This window comes from Micropterus salmoides, unplaced genomic scaffold (assembly GCF_014851395.1).
Source record: "Micropterus salmoides isolate LMB-PRFRI ecotype aquatic unplaced genomic scaffold, ASM1485139v1 Ms_hic_scaffold_13, whole genome shotgun sequence".
Lineage (NCBI taxonomy): Eukaryota > Metazoa > Chordata > Actinopteri > Centrarchiformes > Centrarchidae > Micropterus > Micropterus salmoides.
In genome coordinates, this window is record NW_024040374.1 from 13,489,950 (window position 1) to 13,511,475 (window position 21,526).

At 37.9% G+C, this 21,526-nt stretch overlaps 1 protein-coding gene across 1 annotated transcript; it reads left to right on the forward strand.

The window, feature by feature from the left end:
• The first annotated feature begins 1,537 nt into the window (after positions 1–1,537).
• mfsd8l1 (major facilitator superfamily domain containing 8-like 1) lies at positions 1,538–10,234 on the forward strand. The gene is made up of 12 exons (XM_038715651.1): positions 1,538–1,964; positions 3,471–3,656; positions 3,833–3,895; positions 5,067–5,186; positions 5,475–5,554; positions 5,648–5,984; positions 6,132–6,205; positions 6,423–6,636; positions 6,953–7,075; positions 7,328–7,458; positions 8,784–8,875; positions 9,196–10,234. The coding sequence occupies exons 1-11, from the start codon at positions 1,838–1,840 to the stop codon at positions 8,862–8,864; spliced, it is 1,536 nt and encodes a 511-aa protein (XP_038571579.1). The 5' UTR covers positions 1,538–1,837; the 3' UTR covers positions 8,865–8,875; positions 9,196–10,234.
• Positions 10,235–21,526: the final 11,292 nt, after the last annotated feature.

A 21,526-nucleotide genomic window follows, 5' to 3' on the forward strand; every position in this document is an offset into this window, starting at 1 on the left:
AAAAACGGTCCCCTTTAAGGAAGTATAGGTACTACAGCAATGTTCCAATGAAACACTGTTCAGTGTGGATTATCGGCCTAGAGTTAGTGGAACATTATAGGCAACGTGCTGCTTGTTGCTGAATATTTTAAGATCTTTATACTTGTACTCTCTGAGTAGCTGCTACCTTATTTGGCCTTCAGTGCTACTCTTTTTTTTTTTCTTTTACCAATTTTTCCCCAGATATAACATCCTCACAGTACTTAATAAAACATTTTGGTTTAGGATGTTGACTGGATGCTCTGGCAAATATTTTAGGAAATTAAAATATCTTTCTCCCAGCTCACAGGTAGGACTTTTTCTGAGCATGCCACGGGTAACTGGTCTAAACTTGCTTGGATGGCAGCAAACTAAAATGTTGACACTCAAGCGACAGAAAATTTAATTACTGGTGAAGAGGCAGCTTTTGTGTGCAACACAGGCTTCTCAATGTCAGTGGTAATGGATGTCACAGGATGGGGAGTAACGCTGTCAATGAATCCCATAGACTCCTGCTATGTGTATACAAAGCCTTAAATGCATTTGAATATAGTGATGCTGCAGAATATGCAGAAGTTTAAAAAAAGAAATTGTTTAAGTACACAAAGTTATGGAACATAACTTATGTGTATGTTGGAAATCCTGTTGGAAATTTGAATTTGAATAGTATACTGTATGTTTTAAAAGAATACCAATACCTAAGTACTGTAGTTACAGATGTAGCAGAGTGTGTGTTGATGATCAATAACATAAAATGTAACATACTTTCTGGCCATGCAGTTAAAAATATTCAGTGTTTTGCATCACAATACTCTTGGTGGTGGAAAAGCTAATGTTAATGGTCAGGACATGGGCTGTCATGCAAATTAGGTTTTTACACTGGTGGCAGCTTGACAGTCTTGGTTTAGCAAAGAAGTGCAAACTGAGGACAAAGAATAACAAAGTGCATAGTAATTGTGCCATACTGGAGCAGGCTTAATGGCATATCATACCAATTGGGATTCTTTTTTGGACCTCAGAAAGTCTGAGCTTCATATTTTGAGGTTTTTCAGTGTAACGTTTATGCAGTGTCTAATAAGATGGCCGTAGGTCTTATTAACACAATTATCACTATACCCCTTTATGTGTATTTACTTTACAAGGTAGATTTATCATCAGTGTATCATTTACAGCACAACACAGTTAACATGATTAGGTTGTAGCTCCCTTTATGCTACTCACAAAAACAAACCTCATACAAAAATTGCAACACAGCTGAGCATTTTCTAAAGCCAACAATCATTTTTTAGACTTAGAATGCGCCTTTATGATTTCTGTTCATTTTACTGTGAACTCTAACTAAACCTGCTCAGATTGATTCATCACATTGCCTTTTGTGGCAAAATTATGAATTCATCTACTACTACTACTGTGACACGTGTGAATTAAATCTGTATGGGAGTGAGGGATCACAGCTTGGGGATGTTCCAAGGCGTGTGTTCGTCCGCCGGAAGTGATGTAGGCTGGAGTCAACTGCGCAGGAACATCCCGGGAACATCTGCCTCGCTGCTTGTGCAATGTTTCCAGGTCGGTGTTGACTGTTGCGGGAAGCATTCTCTGCTCGGGGAATGAACTGCGCTTCACGAATGTGAACTGGCGTCGCGTCCAGTCACTGTAGGGATATGTAGAACAATATGAATTCCTACTTCAAGTATTTTCCAAACCGTCTGCTGACAGATTTGGTTATACATTCGGCTCTAATTGGAAGCACTACACTCGGGATTATGTCAACTGTGGTGTTTTGGGGAGGGACTAGAATGAACATGCATTTTCAAGAATAATGAAGGCGATCAGTCAAAGCATAGAAAGAAGTTTACAGCAACCCAGAACGATGGATAATCGACGGAAAAGGAAGCTGACATTCTTCACTATTGGGCTTATATTTCTTCTAAGCGGTGTGGAATATGGTAAAAATCTGTTTTTGGTTGTTATTGTGGCTTTTGCCTTGTGTGTTTTGTTTGTGAAATTTTTTAGAAAGGAAGACACAAATCATCAGTAAATGCTAAATTAATTTATTTCCCATGAACACCCAAGTAACATGTTTTCATTTCTGAGGTAGGAGCACAGATATGTCGTTGCATTTATGTCAAGTTATTGTTTCTTCTTCTGACAGATGTTTCACACAACCAGTATGGGACTATGAGAAAGACATATGTAGTCAGAATTATAGGATTAGCCTACTAAGTGCAGGAGTGAGTCAAACACTGGTAGTTATTTATTGACTAAAAAGTTGAATAAATACCAGATTACATCTCAAATAGACACCCTGTGGAATTTGTGTGTATTTGTAGAATGTCTATCAGTTTGTTAAAACTCCAAAATATACCAAACAATACCATAGACATGACCTCAACATTCTTAATACACTGCAATGCAATAAAATAACACAGCAGTAAATACTACTTGGAGGTTAAATTTTATGGAACATTTTGGGTCTTTATGTTGAAAGATGTTTGAGTATTTCTCCATGCCATTTGCATATAAGGAAGTGCACATGCTGGAAACACCTTACAATATAACACATTGTTTCAACATGTCCCTTACAGTTTGTAGTTACTGTTTGTAGGTGATTGCATTACAGTGTTTGATGGTCGCTTGCTGTAGGTTTGTTGTTCTAAAAGCTGTGTCAAAGGAGCACTCTCATCTCACCTTGTATCTAGATCTCCATTCAATGCAGCATTCAGTGCAAATGTCTGTGCATTAATAGTTTAAACATTTTTAATTAAATGACCACATACAGACTTATAGTTGTCAGGAAGCTCTGATTGTAAGTTTTAAAAAACAGGATTAATATTTATTAGTGATATTGCACCGCCTTAACTCAGCCTCTGATCAATGTCACAGTAAGGCTCAGGGGAGTCACAGGGTTGCAATACACATTGGTAAGATGCCTTTGGGATGTAGCCTAGGTGATTATGTTTTCCCACATGCATAGTAAGTCAATTGACTCTATATAGGGCTCATCTCTCTCTAACCTTTATTTTAGGTAGGAAGTTGTAACACCAGTTACAATTTAAATAGAAATAAAAACACAGTCATCTGAAACAAACATCACATATAAAAGAAATGGACTAAATCCAACTCACATGACGCAGTTGCCTATCTCAGCTACATGGAGTTTTAACATATGGCTTTAAATTCATTTGGTCGGACAAGATCATTTAGAGGTAAGTTTTGAAAATGATTCCAAATCCAAGGAGCAAAGTAAGAGAAAGCTTTTTCCCCAGCTGACACAGATGACTCAGCATCACTGAGTTAGACAGAGTAGCAGCAGACTTCAGCAGATTTGCAAGACATTTGTTCATGTCACATGTGTTGTGAAGATATTCAGCTGTTTTGAAATCAGATACTCAAGTGTAACGTTACGTCAAGAGCCAGATAATAACATATTCTGCTTACTTTTGTCTCCACAGCTGTAATACTGCCCACAATATGGAGATACTTGCAGACTTTAGATGCAGCACCTTATTTTCTGGGTTTGGCCCTGTCAGCATTCAGCTTGAGTGGCCTCGTGTCAGGACCGCTGTTTGGCCTCTGGTCTGACAGAATTGGGACCACCAAGAAGATCATCTTGTTTGCCAACCTTTTTGAGATAATTGGTGAGTCCACTCATATTTCTTATTTCCACCACTACTGCCTTAAAACGGTTTTCTCATGAGTTTAACCACTCAAGCCTCAATAATATGAAATACTCATGTGTCAAAAACACAAACTCCATTTGTTGTTCTATGTGAGTCTTTATGTTAACTTTTTCCACTCCCATTTTACTCACCAGGTAATTTCATGTACTTCATGGGCTTCTCCAAGTGGCTCTTACTGTCAAGCAGACTGGTAGCAGGTGAGTCTGCAGTGACACTGTGACTTATCCATTTGGCAGGTGGCAAGGCAGTAGAATATCAACCTCAAGGTTTCAGGCTTTCACCTTGTGTGTTGTAACGCTGAAACTGGTGATCTCTATTAGAATGGTTTTAAAGGTTTTAGAGGCCTGAATCGAGGTAAGACAGGTCTAGCTTGGAGTCATTAGCTGACCCCGCAAGTGTGTGTTCACTGACCTTCCCGATCTTGTTCTTTCTCTCATGTAATTGTCCTTGTTAGGGAGATGACAGTTAAATACTGGTGTTATCTGGGAATCTTACAAGGTGAAATCTTTCAAGAATGTTTACGAGAACTTTCTGGTTCCACACATTGGAGTGCAACTCGTGGATAGTGTTAGATTCCAATGTGACTCATGCATTAGAATCTTAAACATCAGACACATTTGTTGTTTAGGTTAAGGCCAGTTAAAGATGAACACTAGGGGGAAGGCAGAAACATAAAAGGGACCAAAAGATGTTGTGCCTCAGATTTGGTTTTGGCATTCGATGTGTTTCCGCATTGTATGCTGACACTGTATTTTGTCGGCCGGGCTCAATAAACCATCTCAGACTATGTAAGTCTCCGAAACTTCTTCATCATATTTCATTACATTCATGTCAACCTTCTGTTGTAGATGAAGTTATAATTAATCATAATTGAGGATTCATCATTTTTATTAGTAATATAGGGCAGTGGTAATGCAATGTTTACTTGTGTGTTGCTTAGTGTTTGAGACTCTTGGCATTTTGCAATCCTCCTTCGTCTGAGATGTTTTACACAACCTTTATATGATAATGGTGCAGTCAGAATTATAGATATAGTAAGGACTGGAGGGAGTCAAACTTCCCCCAGTGCAGCTCCACCCTGGCAATGTGTGTTATTTATTGACTGAAAAAGGTTAATAAATACTAGATTCTGCCTCAAAGAGACACCCTGTGTATAATTGTAGAATAGGATCTCTATCAGGTTGTTGAAACTCCAGAATATCCCAAAACAATACCAAGGACACAACCACAATGTTCTTCATACACGGCAACAGAATAAAACAACCCTGCAATAAATACTTCTTGTGTACTATACTACTTATATACTAGAATATCAATATATCTTTCAGGGCCGTAATTTACATTTTATGATATATGAATTTTCCCCAGGCCTCGGCACAGGTGCTGGCTCTTCTATCTTTGGCTTCCTGACCAGAAGCACTGCCCCGGAGGACCGCGCCACTGTATTTGCTGCTGTCATGGCATGTCGACAAGCTGGCCTTCTGATTGGTCAGTACTCCACTGCTTTTTGATGACAAATTCGTAAGGGGTTAGTATTATTTACACAAAATTCAACGCACAGTTACTGGTGCTTTGAAATTTGAGTGGGTAGAGATTACTGCTCTAGCTTCCTGATACATTTTACACAGTAGATGCTCTCATGCAAATGTTAAAAAATAGTGCATGTGCAATTACATATGATGAATCAAACAAATAGTCTGTATGACTGAAGTTGAGATTGATTTTCTCCTAAAACAGATGTGTAGAATGATTCACCAAGATTTGTGTTTGACACAGGTCCAGGATTTAACATCTTCCTGAGGCTGTGTGATTTCCACCTGGGTCCTTTTGTGGTCAATAAATACACTGCGCCAGGGGTAATGACCAAAATATGGCAATGTGCACAATACAATGTGTCATCTTTGCAACACCAAGGAACGGCTGTAACACTCGTCTTCCACCCCCTGTAGCTGTTCATGTGCCTGCTGTGGATTCTCCTTCAACTGGCGGTGTTGTTCATGTACTGGGACCTGCCACCTCTGGAGAGGGGGAAGGCCAAGGAGAATTCCACAAGCCTGAGCAGGGAGGAAGGGCTTTTGGAAGAGGAAAATGACGAGGAAAAGCCGCTAATGGTGTCCCAGGAGCTGGTGGGCTCCTACGGCTCACTGGTGTCCTATAACCCACCCAGATACCCCACCCCTGCTGCCTCAAATGCCACGCTGAATCATGTGTCTCCACCTCCCTCTCCCATGCCGCCAGAGTCCCATGAGTTTTTCAGCCCCTTTAATAATTTCAGCATATCCCAAGGTGGGTGGTGTGTCAATATAAGTGAAAATAGTTTTTAAACACATTCTCTAAATGTAAAGTTTTAAAAGTCGCTGAAATGTCTGACATCCACTTAAAGACTTGATAGTAAAATATACATAATCCGTCTGTCTCTCTTTGTCTCTGTAGAGTTCCTGAGAGAAGAGGTGGTCGTGCTGCTGGCTGCTCAGTTCATCACCCTCTTCAATCAGACAGCACTGGAGGTGCAGTAAAAACACAAACAGAAACAAGAACATACACATAGTTATCATATGAATTGAATAAAATGCCAAGTTCTTTATAAGTTCTTTATTTAGGAATCACTTTGCTAGAACTAGTGGAGCTATTGATGCTTGTTTGGATAGGAATTATATCTTACTACTGGTTGATATTTTTGTTTAAGAAGCACTGTTCCAAAGTCTCCATCAATTCCCTCCTCAGACCATGGTGACCCCGCTGACTCAGAAGTACTTCAGCTACGGGGAGCTAGAAAATAGTGTGATGTACTGTCTCTGCGGTGTGGAGGTGATCGCTGGCTTCCTGTTTGTGCGCTGGCTAAGCCAGCGCGTTGCTGAACGGGTGGTCCTGGTCATCGGTCTGACCATCTGTAACATCTCCGGTGTCTGGTGCCTCATCTTCTTGGCTAAGCCACTAGGTCAGACTGCACTAAACAGAGTCCTAACTTTTGTTATTGTACATGCAGATCTTTATCAACAGTGACTGATGCTGCCACAAAAAACCTGATATCCCACTAACAGTCAGTTTAATTCCAGGAGGTGCATTATTTACTGATGGGGCTAAGTATAGAACATCCTCAATTTTGGTAAACACACTAATATAAACATCAGATCTAAAATCTATCACAAGCAAGCTAAATGATATAGGCATCCTAATGATCAAACATGCATTTACTGTATCATGCTTATTGACCCAGTGCTTTCATGTTTTCTGTTGCACTTTGTTTTCTGCAGGTGGTTTCCCATGGCAGCTGACTGAGTTCATCATTGGGGTGTTTCTGCAGGTTTTGGGTTTGCCATTTGTGGCTGTGGCTCAGGTTTCCCTCTTCTCTAAAGTTACTGCTGAGAGAACACAAGGTGAGAAACAGCACCGTTTAGTGGAGAAGACAATGCATTGCATGTTGAATGGTATTTGGTTTTGTTGCTCTTTTCCTGTAGCTCATTCAGGCTGTTGCATTAAAAATTGTTTTGAGTAGTGTGGGTCCACTATTTCGACATTGACTGCACATTTTAAACATGTGACTTTTAGTTAGTCATGTACCCTGTTCCACACCCCGTGGTGTTTGGTATGTTGACTTTTGAAGTCTCTGTGTCTTTCTTGTATTGCAGGTTTCAGTCAGGGAGTGCGTCGCTCAGTGGGAGGACTAGCTACAATCCTGGGACCTCTGTGGGCTGGTGGCCTTACCGAGAACATGTACATCATGATGGGGGTGATGATGGCACTGCTGGCACTGCTAACGGTATGCAAAAGCAAATGAGATTAAAAGAGAAAACAAAAATCTCAATATAACATGTGTCCATAGCACCTTGTCACAACATGTCATCTATCAAAAGTTGTCATCAAATATGTCCTTATCTAAAACAGGAAAGTCTTAAAATTAATTTTATACAGACAATATTCTTTATTTAACAGTGATGCAATGAGACCTTTAGTATATTTTGTTAACTGAAATAAAATGGTTAAAACATGTTTATATGCATAAAGTAGCTACAGTGTGTACATTTTGTGGGTCACAGTATCTCCGTAAATGTAAAGTCACTATATAATGGAACATTATTTGAATTTGGCTCGTGCATGGCAATAATACTACTTTCTCTAAATTCCTCTCACTAGTAGGTTACTGATTTACATTTGTTAGTGAGCAATGTGACTGACTGAGAACATAACAATTTATCGCCATGCCGTCTTTTCACTCAACCCCTTTTCCATGTCGCTTATATGAATAAAGTAAATGAATAAAAAGCACTCTTTAAATTAACTCTCATTGTCCATGTGCACAAGACAGAGATCTTGTGATGGTTAGATTCAGGCTCCATCATATTGTGAATGTGGGTCTCATTTCTGTTTCAAGATAAAATGCAATGCTTTTTTAGCAATGAGAATCTAATTACAACAAATAAGAAACAAACAAACCGCAGAAAGGGGTTTCAAGTTAAGAATAGTTGATGCAAGTTGACATTTTATAGCCAGTAGCTCCTCTTACATTGTGGAACAAACAAGCAACAAAATCCTTGTGATGCCTGTAATGAAGTGTGGGCAAACCACAGCCCAACAACGAAATGTTTCCACTATCATTGACAAAGAAGCAAACAAAACCAGAATGTGTGCATGTTTGAGGACTCAGCGTGTGCGTTTTTCAAACAGGTGAAATGAAGTCCATCTCGCACTTTTTTCTTCCAAATTGTGTCCACCAGGAACCTTCCTTCACATCCTTGTCTTTTCTTTCTTTCATTATTTTCAGTGTAAAGGACACACTGTGGTACATCACTGACACAGCATCAAGCCATAAAACTTAAACATTTTGGTTCACTTTGCTATAGTGTGAAGAATAATGCAATAATTGTGCAAGCATCAGTTTAGTACCTGATAAATTATATTTAAAAGATAAAATGGCCACTATTGTCAAGGCTGACTGATAATGGCAGACCAACATGTATGTATTTTTTGTATAATCCTTTTTTTTAAGTGTGTGTGTGTGTGTGTGTGTCCTCGCTAAATCTGTATATCCCCTTTTCATCTTTTGTCTGTTTTCTATTAATACTATTATAATGTTGTCTAATACAGATAATGCTGGCTTTCTCATATGACCGGCTGGTTGCGCCTGCTGCAGAGGAGCGGGTGGACGACTCGGACAACTGTGGATAATCCGGCAGATGGTCAGTGCAATAGAAATGCATATGGAAGGTTACAAATATCATGCATTTAGTAAAGGGAGACATTACATTACATATATTCATCATAGGCTTTTATCCAGACCTGTATTGTATTAATGCAAAGTAATTTTTGTTTTTGCATAAATATGTAATCCAGTGACAGATACATTAATTTCTGGGATTTTTGATCCTGTGTTCGTAATGATAATTCAATATATTCCCAAGCAGAATGTATCATTAAGCAGTTACTGGTTTGCATGGTGAAAAAAGCCTTGTCAAGCACCTTACTCCGTCTCATCCTGTACGTTTTCCCCTTCTATCAGTGCACAGTAGAAGATCCCTGTCCTGCATCTGACAGCTTTCTGCATTGGGACCAGCGTGCAGGGTGATAATAACACACACCGACAGCACACATCTCACCACCTCCTGGGTGCTCACCTAAAGCTTGGACTTAAGCTTTGTGTGCAGAGGTTGATCAAAGTAAAAATATGGTATATATGTATATTTACCATGGAAATATAGAAACACAGCATGTGCAAGCTTTGGATGAAAATCCTTTCTGTCCTTTTGTGTTCTGCACCAACTGGTACCAAGTACACCTCACATTGTTGCCGTGTTTCAGCACATGCAATATAACACCGATTGTTCAATTAATGAACATGACAAATGGTTGTGTATTTTGCTGTAGGAGAATACACAGGCTACTCAGCCTTGATACTTAATAAAAAATCCCGAAAGCAAGGTTTTCTGGCAGGTAGAAAACCAGGCTTTATTGTCCTCTGAAGTGAAATACTCATAGTTTACACTAAGTTGATTAGAACGTGATTAAATATCATTTCAATCCGCTTCTTTATTCACATCCATGTCATCACGTCTGATATAAATTTGTATAAAATACAAAACAATTCTCCTTGAGCACAGCGAAATATTTGCGGAAACTGTATGTTTTATTTTCTTTGCAGGTTGTATTTATTCATTCAAATGTTGAATTATATGCTTTGTGAATTAATACCTTTAGACCTACCGATAAAGCAATATTCTGAGTCACTGTCTTAATGAAATGCTAACACTAACACAAAGGAATTGAATTTATGTGGGATAAAATTTTTGTCATTTTTAAAATTTTTTAATGTTTGTCATCCTATAGTGATGGAACTATTTTTTTCAAGGCATTTAAAATCTCACTGTAATAAAATTCTCAGGGAAACACTAAATACTTGGTATGACTGGTAGTTGCTGGTATGAGCATGGTCACATTAGGAGATATTACATTTTGACTCGGTATCATCTGTCAATAAATTAATTCTACAAATATTAGAATTAATAAAAAATAAAAAAAACTTGCAATCTTCTTGTCATAAAGGTTGGTGAAAGTTTCATGCTTTAAAATAAGCAATAAGCATAATTGTTTGATTCTCCTGTAGTACGTATCTTCAACAGTGGTGGGCGCTCTTATCTTTCTTCCGAAATACATCCTCATCATTACTGCTGAGCCTAATGTTTAGTGTGTAATCTTAGGGCAGTTGACCTCATGGAGTTATTGAACAGACTATTATAAATACACATATATAGAAAAACAGCTTAATTGGCAACTTTATTGTACATAGTCTTGAAGTTGTTTTAGGTGGGCAGTAAGTTGTTTTTTTTCCCTTTAAGGCATTAGATTTTTTTGTACCTCTTGATAATTTGTTCAGATTTTATACTCACCAAAAATAAATTATGAAGTATTACTTATTTATTCATTATTTATTAGATTTTTTGTGGGCACCCAACATGTACATGAAACCTTTTTTGTGTTCCCTTACTCTATACACAAAAAAAACTTGCACCATACTTCATTGGCTTTTCTTTCATTATTCTCTGGAGAAACCGTGAGTGAGTGTGTGCAGTAATGAGAGCAAACATGCTGCTGTTATAATACTTAAATATAATTATAACATAATTCACAAGAAAAAATAGGTGTTAATAATGAGTTAAATTCTTTCAATATTTCTTTAATTGCATGGCTTTTTACTAGGTTACATGTTATTAACACAGAGGCTTAAAGCAAATATACTTACAGTAGATGTACAATTATTGTATAATTAAGATGATTAAAATTATTCATAATTGTTATAAAATATATATTTAGTTTAGTTAGTAATATTTAGTGCTTGCAGTATTTTATTTGTAAGGGGCAATGAAGAAAACATAAATGTTATGAGCTTATATACATCTGCAGTCACAATTTACCATAATGTTTATTTTATTATTTCTTAGTAAAATAAGAATTATCTCTATGTAATGTGAAAAATATTAGTTAAAATGGCTTTCATATTCAAATATTCAGATGTTTACATTTTAATTTTAGTATGAAAGGAAAAAGGGCCCAGCGACTTCATTTCTAAAGCACATACAAAGAGACAGTTCAAAGTGCTGTACATTTGCAAAATGTCGTCAGTATAATATGGTAAAAAAATAAGTTTTATTTTCATGACATTGTATGTAACACAAAATTTAATGCACCATCAAGCAGAATAATGTTACTAGTGTTGATAATTTTCTTAATATGTATATTGTTTAAATAAAATATATCAATTTGTAATATATAATGTATATTACTGTAATATTAAAAATAGTCTAAAAATGTATAGTTTTTGCATGAAAAACAGGAGCTTGCTGTGTTTAAAAAAATATTATTTTCTTTTTATTTATTTATTTATTATCACGAATTTCTTATACATAATCTGCTGAATCTGAATAAATTAAACTATTAGTCATGTTTGAATGCAGAATGATATATGTTTGAAGTGTTTTATCATACAGCTCTATCTATGAAAAATTAAAAAATATATACATTTAATTCAAGATTTGTTTAGTGACCAATTAAATAAATTTACACATAAATAAATCGACAACAGACGTTCTTAGTTTGCGGATGATTTTAGACCAGAAGCTTTTACACAAGTGACACGGAGACCAGCACATTTCCAAAACCTGGTGTTCACAATAAGTGTTAATGCTTGAAGTGGACAAAACCCATTGGGGTCGCTGTTACCTTGTCAACAGAACCAAAAACTAGGGCGTAGTTGAGATCTTGTCCCCTCGTGACGGCATGTTGTCTGCCTGGTGACGTGGCGGCGAGGAGGCGTGTCCTCAGACGTGAACTCTAGTTGAACCCATTTTGATGTTGGGCGGGGCAGGCTCACAAATGTTACGACACAGGGCCAGTAACAGAGATATTTTCGTTTGTGTTTTTATTTTTTTTGGCCCTCCTCCACCCATCACACACACGCAGAGCCTGCAGCGGCAGTCTGACCGAACAGCGACCCTACGTATCAGGGTCAGATGTGTAGAACACGTCGTGTGTCATATCAACAGTAGTTGTCAGGGCAAGTTTGGTAAGCTCGCTCCTCCTCCTTCCCAGCCAATCATTGGGATAGGTTACGAGGTATATCGGCCAAATTCGACGATGCTGTGAACTGAGAGCAGTGAGGGCAGCTGGAGTTCAGTGGGACTTAATTGGGAACTTAATTCTTTTTTCAATTTAATCCCCCAGGCTTGATCACCAATTGACCCTCACAAACTAGTGACTCTTCCTACACTCCATAGTGCAGGGCTGGATTTTAGATGATGCACTACAACACTGTAGCCTGTGGGACATTGCAGCTTAGTCTAACATGCATATTTTACACGTGGGAGTGTGGAGAAAGTCACACTGCAGTATCAGCAAACGCTTTTCCTAAATATCTCCTTTTTCATGTCCTATCATGTGCACTTTACAAGACCTTTTCCCTGTTCATGGCACAACTTAGGGTTCAAGAATAATACCTTCAGCATGGTCATGATAAGAGTTTCATAAAGCTAGTTGAGATGGGTAATAAATGGATAGAAGTGCTCTCAAGCCAGAACTTTGGAGCTTTTGAGCTTGCAAGCATATGAAATATTAAGTTTGTCCACTGGTGTCACGGATTCTTAATGTTTTTGCAAAAACTGCTCGAGCCACAGCTGAATCAAAATGGTGGCACCGACAGAAACCTGTGAAAGTCTGTGAGTGTCCCTGCATGTATAGCACTTGAATCTTCTGTTAATAATACATGTGTCACTCTGAAGAGGTGCGACCTCTCTAAAGCAAGACAAGTTATGGAGGGGAAAAAAGGAAGAAGCTGAGTGCTTGAGTTGTGGTGTAACAGGGGAAAAAATAATGCACTGCGACAGAAAGTCTGCCATAACAAAGGCTAAAATACAAGGCGATCTCATGCCAAAGTTAGACTTTAGCCTAGTTCCTTTAGTTTAAAAGGTCATCTGCAGAGTCTAGTTTTGTTTGGTGGCTGTAAGAAATGGCACTGGAAAATTTAGCTCTTTTTCTGACACCCAAGGCTGTGTGACATGCAGAGGATATTTTTCCCCTTCTTCATTGGTCCTATCAGGAAAGCACTGTTGTGTAATGCCTCTTCTGACTGAATGAATAATTAAGTCTCTGTAGCATATAGCCTGGGCGCCCTGGCCTGTGTTGTGCAAGCTAGCCAGCTGCTATTTTACAGACAGTTCTGTTTTGTCACGCTTCAGTCATCTTCAGTGCTGGATGTTTTCTACTAACGACGTTCTTCCCCCTCTCTTTGATCTTAAAACACCATACACACTCTGGATTTATAATCCTGATGGTTGGTTGGATGGTTTTGGCCCTCAGTTTGGTGTGGTCAATGAGAGTGGAGCAGCGCAGGAGTCATTTTACAGCTTTTTAACTTATTTGGCCGGTTTTCAAACACTATGAAAAGAACACAAATTTGTGCTTGTCATTGTAGCACTATTCTACCTTATTACATTTCTGCTATGCAGAGTAGGGATTACGAGCACATCCTCACCTACTTCCAAAGTGCATTGAGAAGAGAAAAAGCCTAAAGAAGGCAAAAGTCCAGCAACACCTGTAATATAAAGAACAACTTTATTGTTAGACTAGTGCATTTGAGATTGTGGCCATCAGGATGTTACCTGGTAGAATTGTGTGCTTGAATTCCAACTTGATGTAAAAATACTGAAAATAGTATATCGGCTAGTGTGTTTTTACATAATGATGTTTAATCTACAGATTTAATTGAAAGTGGAAATGTTTCAGTGCTGATTATTTAGAGACATTACATTAATACAATATTTATTTTTTTAATTCCTAAATATAAATGGATGTGTAAGGAAGAATTTTGAATTTGAACTGCTCACTGCTTTTTAAACAAATGAATAATAAATAAATGTGTGATAATGGATACAAATGTGCTGAACACAGCTGTGGGGTCTGTACACCACGTCCACAGTCATACAAAGTTAGACGACTCAATGACCTAGTGGCATTTTCTCCCTGATTAACACAACTTAATTGTTAGACAAATGTATTTGGTCTTGTGGCCTTCTGGGTCATTTCTCTGATGCTTGTTATGTTAGATATGTTTTGTAGATAGGTCTGCTCTGGAGGCTTATAAACAAGCTTAACAAAGTAAGAGATGATCTACTTAACAGTAGAGATTGATGATTTCATGAAACATGAAATACATCATTGCTTTGTCTATGTTAAGCAGTCTTCAGTTGTGAATTTTCGAAAGCTAGCTTACAATATTTCTTGATAAGCTGGGGTTACATTTTATTTAAGTTTAACTCCATTGCTCTGTTTCTGCAGCTCTGCTGCCCTGTCCTGTGTAACTGCTTTAATTGGGTCCTGAACACCACCACCACCCACCCCAAGCAGCCACAATGTACCTCCACCCTCATTTGTCCCCTCTGCTCAGAGATCAGAGATTACAAGCCCATCTGTATCACCAGAGCCAGGCCACGCTAAGCCGATGGGAGCCCTGCTCAGCAAGGCACCGCCGCAATTGTTAACCCTGATTAACTTGATGTGGCGTTCAGTAGAGGAACAGTGTGAAAATCCAGCCAGTGCCATGACCCAGTGCCCTGCCACTGAACCGAGGGGGAATTGGGCAAACTTGGGGAGGGTGGATGAGAACGGGAGCCAGGAAAAAGAGAGAGGAGTGAAAACAGAATAAAAAGAGAGACAGTGTGATGGCACGGAGATTAAGGCCGCATGAAGTTTCTATTGCACAAGAGGAATTTGCACATAAATATCTTTTTCTGTTTTAGTGAAGTGGGAACAGGGTATCCGTTACGATATAGACTGCAGGAGTAAAACATAAATTGGTGTGACTTTCGGTGCCCCTGTGATGGGCTTTTGTAAAGCTCTGGCTGCAACAAAGGGCATTAAAGATTCAGTTAAAACTACTACAGTGACATTATAGTTACAAAGAGATGACAGTGTAGATGTTTGCTGCATAGTATGTACTGTAGCATAGTTTAAATATGGGGACATTTGAAAACGCATCCACTGTTCACTTTACTCCATAGATTAAGATTTCATTCATGTGTCCCCAAGGCACAGACTTGTTCTTATGCAGTCTTTTATCATAAAACAGTATTATTGTCATCCCTCATTTATTCCAGCTTATTTGTACATGCAGCATTAAATATAATGGAATTTCTTGTCAGATAATATTTAAACTGTTTATACTAGCATAGGCTTGATATAACCCCTCATTAAATCATTGCATGGATAAAGCTCTGTTATATGCTTTTCATTTTGATGGCCTTTGTGTGATTCCTCACAGATGAGCTGAAATTATTACTGTATGCATATTAAAGTGCATTTCCAAATCTATTTTTTTTACCTTGTGAATGCTTCTCTGCCAACGGTTCAGTTTTAAAGGTCAAGTTAACAGCAATCCAACAGCATGTATATTCTGGTTATGACATATTAGCTGGACAAAGTTGACAGGCATGATGGCAGGATTTATTCTTGTGTGTTTGAATTCCAGCGTGTGTGTGTGTGTGTGTGTGTGTGTGTGTCTGTGTATATGTGTGTGTATATATAAATATTTTTTATTTTTTTGTTGTTTTTAATTACTAAATATAAATTTAGGTCTAAGGAAGACATTTATAATGTAAGCAGTTTGAATTTGAACTGCTCACTCTATTTAAACACATGAATAATAAATAAGTGTTCATAATGGTTACAAATGTGCTGAACACAGCTGTGTGGTTTAGTACGCCATGTCCACAGTCATACGAGGTTAGACAACTGAATGACCTAGTGGCATTTTCTCCCTGATTAACACATGGCTCCTCTGTGCAGCTGTGGTTGTCAAAAGTGTGATCAAACGTGATGTGTGAAAGAATGTGACCACAGTCTGCAGGGTATTGTTCTCCATCTCAATCTGTTGTTAAATCTTAACCATTCATTGGAAGAAGGGTAAGATTGTATGACACTTAATAACTTAATAATTTATGGAAAATTGTTAGGGGTAACATGTCCACCAGTCTCCCCATAAAATTGCACCTGTGAATTTTAATCTATTAGCTATTAAGCCTTATTCCTTTCCTGTCCATTCCTATTTAAAATTAAAGGCCCACTTTTGAGAAATACAATTTATATTTTTTTCAGTTATACCTAAATGAGATTCAGTCCTCAATTTGTTGACAGTAGGCAATGACAATAGGATTAGGAGTACAGACTTTCAATTTGAAGCTGTATTAGATTTAATCATTTTGCATTTGCACTGATTTTAAAACTGTTAAAATTGTGTAAGAAGTGTTTTCATCTGTCTATGCTAGAATATATATAAAATCTATAAATTATATGTTTGTGTCAAAAGAAATAAAATGCTTATGTACATGCACAAACTGTTTTTGTAGTATTGTATAAAAAAAGAGAACTAAAGAATTCCACCGTGGTAACACAGCTCTCTACGTGGTGGGGTGGGGATGTTATGTATTAGGAGACTTGAAGAAAATAGTATCTTTGTACATTTGCAATGACACCCCAAACAAATGCAGAGATAATAACATGTTGAACCGGGTAACAACCCCAGCGAGCCCCTCCCTCTCTCAGCTCCTGGCCATTTCTCCTTTGACCTAATAATTAAGCTGCTTTTATAAGTTGAGAAGCAGCTTTGCCAGCCTGCAGTGACAAATCTCTCTCAACTCAACCACTGCTTTGTGGAGGTCGCCACTGTCTTATCTGCAATGTGTGGATGCTTCCGAGCTCCCTTGTTAAACTCCAAAATCTTTTGTCATCCCACTGAGAAAGTAATCCTTCTTAACCGGTAATCATAAACAAGTGAGTGTATTTCATAAGCTGACTTTTTTGGATTTAATGTCAAAAATGTGTGAAATTTGAATGAGAAAAAATGTCCTGGACTGTATGAGTGACAGTTCATGCAAGTATCAGCCTGTATCTACTGTCATTAAAATTTAAGTAAAGGCATGTGTTATTTAGCATGTTTTAGCACATTTACGTCAGATCCAATATCCTTTTCATTAAGACTAACTATTTTGTAAACTGCTATAGTTGCCATTGGTTTTCATTCACTTCCATATGGCATAAAAATCAGTTGCAGACTCTTGAAACTTGCTTAAGATGTGTAATCCATCACAGTCAATATCAAGTCTGAATCTTATAAAGTTCCTTTATTGTGACGTGGCAATGCAGTAATGGTGGACTGATCGGAACAGTCTGGAGTGTGTAACCTCTCAATGTTAATACAGCTTTGACTAAATCTGAAATTCTGCAGCACAGTTTACAAAATGAAAAGTAGACATAATTTCTAGTTAAGGAGAAAAAGCATGTGCAAACTATTATGGTCCAGAAGGTTGAACTACTACTACCCAGTTATGAGAACTAAATGGCTGAAATAATAAAAGTTAATTTTCTTGTCCAAAAACCCTATTTAGTGTAAGCACATTGTACATTTGTGTCAAGTATGTATGACAGATTTCTTCACATTCTGGTGCATTAACTTAGTACGGCTTGTTTGCTCCAATGTCAAAAGCACTAAAAAGCCTGAAGAAGCAAGTCTCAGTCCTCCCTAAAACTGCCATGTAGTTCATTACGTGAGAAAGTAACCAGAATCAACTACAAGAAACAACTAAAAACAATATGTGAAGGCAGTAATTGATATCTTTTAGACAACAGCTTTTCCCCCTCGGATAGACTGGCATTGTAGTTATATTGTGGAATAGTATAATGACAATTAATCAATGAAATCCACAGTACGGAGTAGTTCTTCATTTGTTCTGAACTTTTTTTTGCTGAGCCGAAGTTGCAGGGCCATATATCAGATTCCTTTTGACCTGTAGGTGTGATCTCACACTGAGCTCAACAACAAACAGCCAGTCTTGTGAGAACTTTTGTTGGTGTAGTTTTTGGACAAGGCGTTTTCTCAGCCTGTTCTGGGTTAGACAGGGCGAACATTAAGAAAAACAGACAGGAGGTTGGGCTGAGAGGAGGGAGAGAATGTGTGAGGCAAGAGCCAGCAAGGAGGTTGCAAGAATCTTGCAGAATGGAGGGTCCCTGGACATGCTAGCATTACAAAGCAGTGACCCAGGATTAAGTGCGATGGACAGTAGCAGTTTGATTTGATCGGGCAGTGCTGTGTTGTTAAATCGCTCATTAAATCCAATTAGGGGGAGGTAGAGGGAGACAGAATTGAGGGTGAGTAGGGGGCGGTAGAGCTTTATTCTAGCTAGTCCTGAGGAAGATTGCGTGCCAAGCCAAGCAGGTGACAAAACTCCATCTCTGAACTCCTGACCTAGCCATGGGACCTCTCCAGTTCCTCACCCTTTTTCACCCGTCTCCTCCCCTTGTTCTTTCTCTGCTGCCCACTCACAGCTTTCACCTGCGACCTCTGTGTCTTTGTACCGCCACAGTGAGGTGTGAGGGTGCTGGATATCCTGGGACACAGCTGACATGTCAAAGAGCAATCAGTCTAACCGGCCTTACATGCAAAATACACCGTCAAGCCAATTAATGTCTCATCAAATTAAAGAAAACTACTGCCTGAGTGTTGCTCTCATGTGGTGCTGAGACACTGTAGTCACACCAGAGCCAATGCCAAGACAAATGCCACACAATAACACAGCATAACACCACCCTGCTGTGGCCTCTCAATAACCTCTCTCTAACATTAACAAAAAAAAAACTCCTAATCCTCCTGGATTTAATAATCCAACCACAGTTTCCCCCACTCTCTATTTCACTTTCTTCCCAACCTAATCTTTTTTGCCCAGTTTTCATGGTTTATACTGTTTTTTTATCTCAGAAATTGAGTGCAGTGGTTTGAGGAACAAACAAGCAAGGACGGATTACAAGGGACTTTGACAATTTAGTCACTCTTCTTTTGAAGTCTCATTTGGTTTGGTGATCTGTGAGTTCATTCTTGTTAACGTCCTTGACTGTCACAACATTGATGCTCTAACTCATATTGTTTTTCCAATTCTTGTTCCACTGTTTGTCCCTTATCTGTGATTCATGCATCACGTCTCTGTGTTGCCTGTCCTTTCTACTCCAAATCCTATAACCTTTTGTCAAAGGTATTTCACCCTATTACTAAGACCATAACTCAAAAAATACTTTCTTTCTCAGTGAACCTGCTTGTATAACTCAGTTAACAATTCTATATGACAAAATATTACAAATATATAAATTGTCTTGGAAAAAGAATAATTTAGTATACGTGTGACATCATTTTACAGCTGCACACTGGTAAGTACAACGTCAAAGTGACACCTGCCATGTCCAGGAAAATTTATCCTATGCAGTTGCCTCACAACAAACAACCTGTTTATTGGTAAATTAAAAATGGACTGGACAATTAATTTAGGCAGTTAATAACGTGGATTGTTTGGCAAGAAAGGCCTACACATTATCTAAACAATTCCAGTTTTAAGTATTTCAACTTCTAATATAAATTATTTGTATACACTTTATTTAAAAGAAGTATGTCCCACATTTTCTTTACATGAATGTCTAAAAGCTTATTTACTTACTTACTTTTCAAAATTCTGGTGTGAAATTTTGTTAAACGGCTGGAATTATTCATTTATGTATTTCTTAATATTTCTCCTGCTAAAATCAAAAATTTCAGGATGTGTAAATATTGGTTTCCAACAACAAACCCAATATGTTGATATTTTAATTAAAATTTGTAAACTGCGTCCCCAAATTAAGAGAAAAACTAGAAGGGTAATCAGAGATCACTGACGTCCGCTGACCTATCTCGCGAACGAAACGAAAGTGAAAAATGAATTGTGTATCCGCCCCATGTTGTCCCAGGCTTCACCCTTTCACCAAGTTTCATGAAAAGGGGGCCTGTAGCTTCTGCGTAATCCTGCTTACAGACAAACAAACCAACGGCACTGAAAACATAAGACATGGCTTCTATGTCTTCAGCGTTAGCTATAGCCCTGGTGTACTCTACATTGTTTCAAAAAACACTGAACCGATATAGATAAATATAGGTGTTATTTATATTTAAAAATTTAAATAGCTTCACAATCAGCCACTTAACTGCATTTCATGTAGTTGTTGGACTTGAGTTTCAATTTTAAGTTGTCCAACATTTCATGAGGAAAAAAACTGCTAAGTAGTAGATTAACGTGTTTGTCAAATAAAACTGTAGTCTCTCTGTTTGTCTCACTCTGTAACTGCTTCTCTCATGCATTGGGGGATGGGTGAAATTGTCCTGGATACATGATAGAGTTAATTCAGAGGGACAAATGATTTGTGGTGTGACATTTCCCCCTGTCTCTCCATAAAATAACTATGCAAGGAAAATAATGTGTTAGTGTTTTCCTGTTTTAAAATTACCTACCATACAGTATATATATAATCGGAGGGTTTCAAGCTTTACAAAAATACAATTTTACAAAATAATTTTTCGCACGTGCTAAGGGCCGGGGGTGGAGCCTTGAGGAACACCTCTGATGCTACTGTGCTGTACTGTGTGGTACCGTATTCTCTGAAGAGCCATTTTAATTAAGAGAGCATTTACAATATCCCTGACACACTCAGTGTAGAAAATGGAAAAAATTTCTGTCTGAGACCATACACGTCAGACTTTCTTCTTGAGCACTTTTGTAAATATTTAATGGCAAATTTTGTCTGATTGATTTTTGGTTAACTAAATGGAAAAAATTAATTATCAAGACGTTTCTGGGTTCACAACCAATGCAAGCAAGTTAGATTCATCTGTTCAGCAAACATGCAGTTATTGCAGCAAAATATAATTTACTAAGTTTATCATTTAGTCAAACAAACTGTAGCTTGATAGTAACTCACCATAAATGAACAAATTCTCTATTATAACTGTCATGTTTATTGGCTTTTATAAGGCATGAAGAATTTATTATTACAAATATTTGCTTGATTACTTGTTTCCGTTGCTTTGCTTTTCTATTTAATATATTGTGGTTAATTCTACATTATCTGCATTCTGATCTTGGCGTTCTTGTATAAAGTCTTAGTTTTACTCGTGTTTCGCAGAGGATGTTTATCACAGACTTTAAAAAATTCACTCTTGTTTTTTTTTTTGCCTTGTGCTATCATGTATCTTCTTGTCCTTGCTTTGTGTAGACATTTACTGGTTCCTTCTGGGTCTGTATGCAGATTATAGGGGCTTTTATATCTTTAAAATCATCGGTTGAAATTACTTTTTATGGCCTCCAGAGCTGCTTTGTTATCTGTCCCCTAGGTCCGACTGAATTACTCCTGACAGAAATATTTTTAGGTTCTCTCTGCCCGTATACGAGCCACAGTAAAATGATTTAAAACTCAAACTTCTGGTTTCTCTTTCTGGG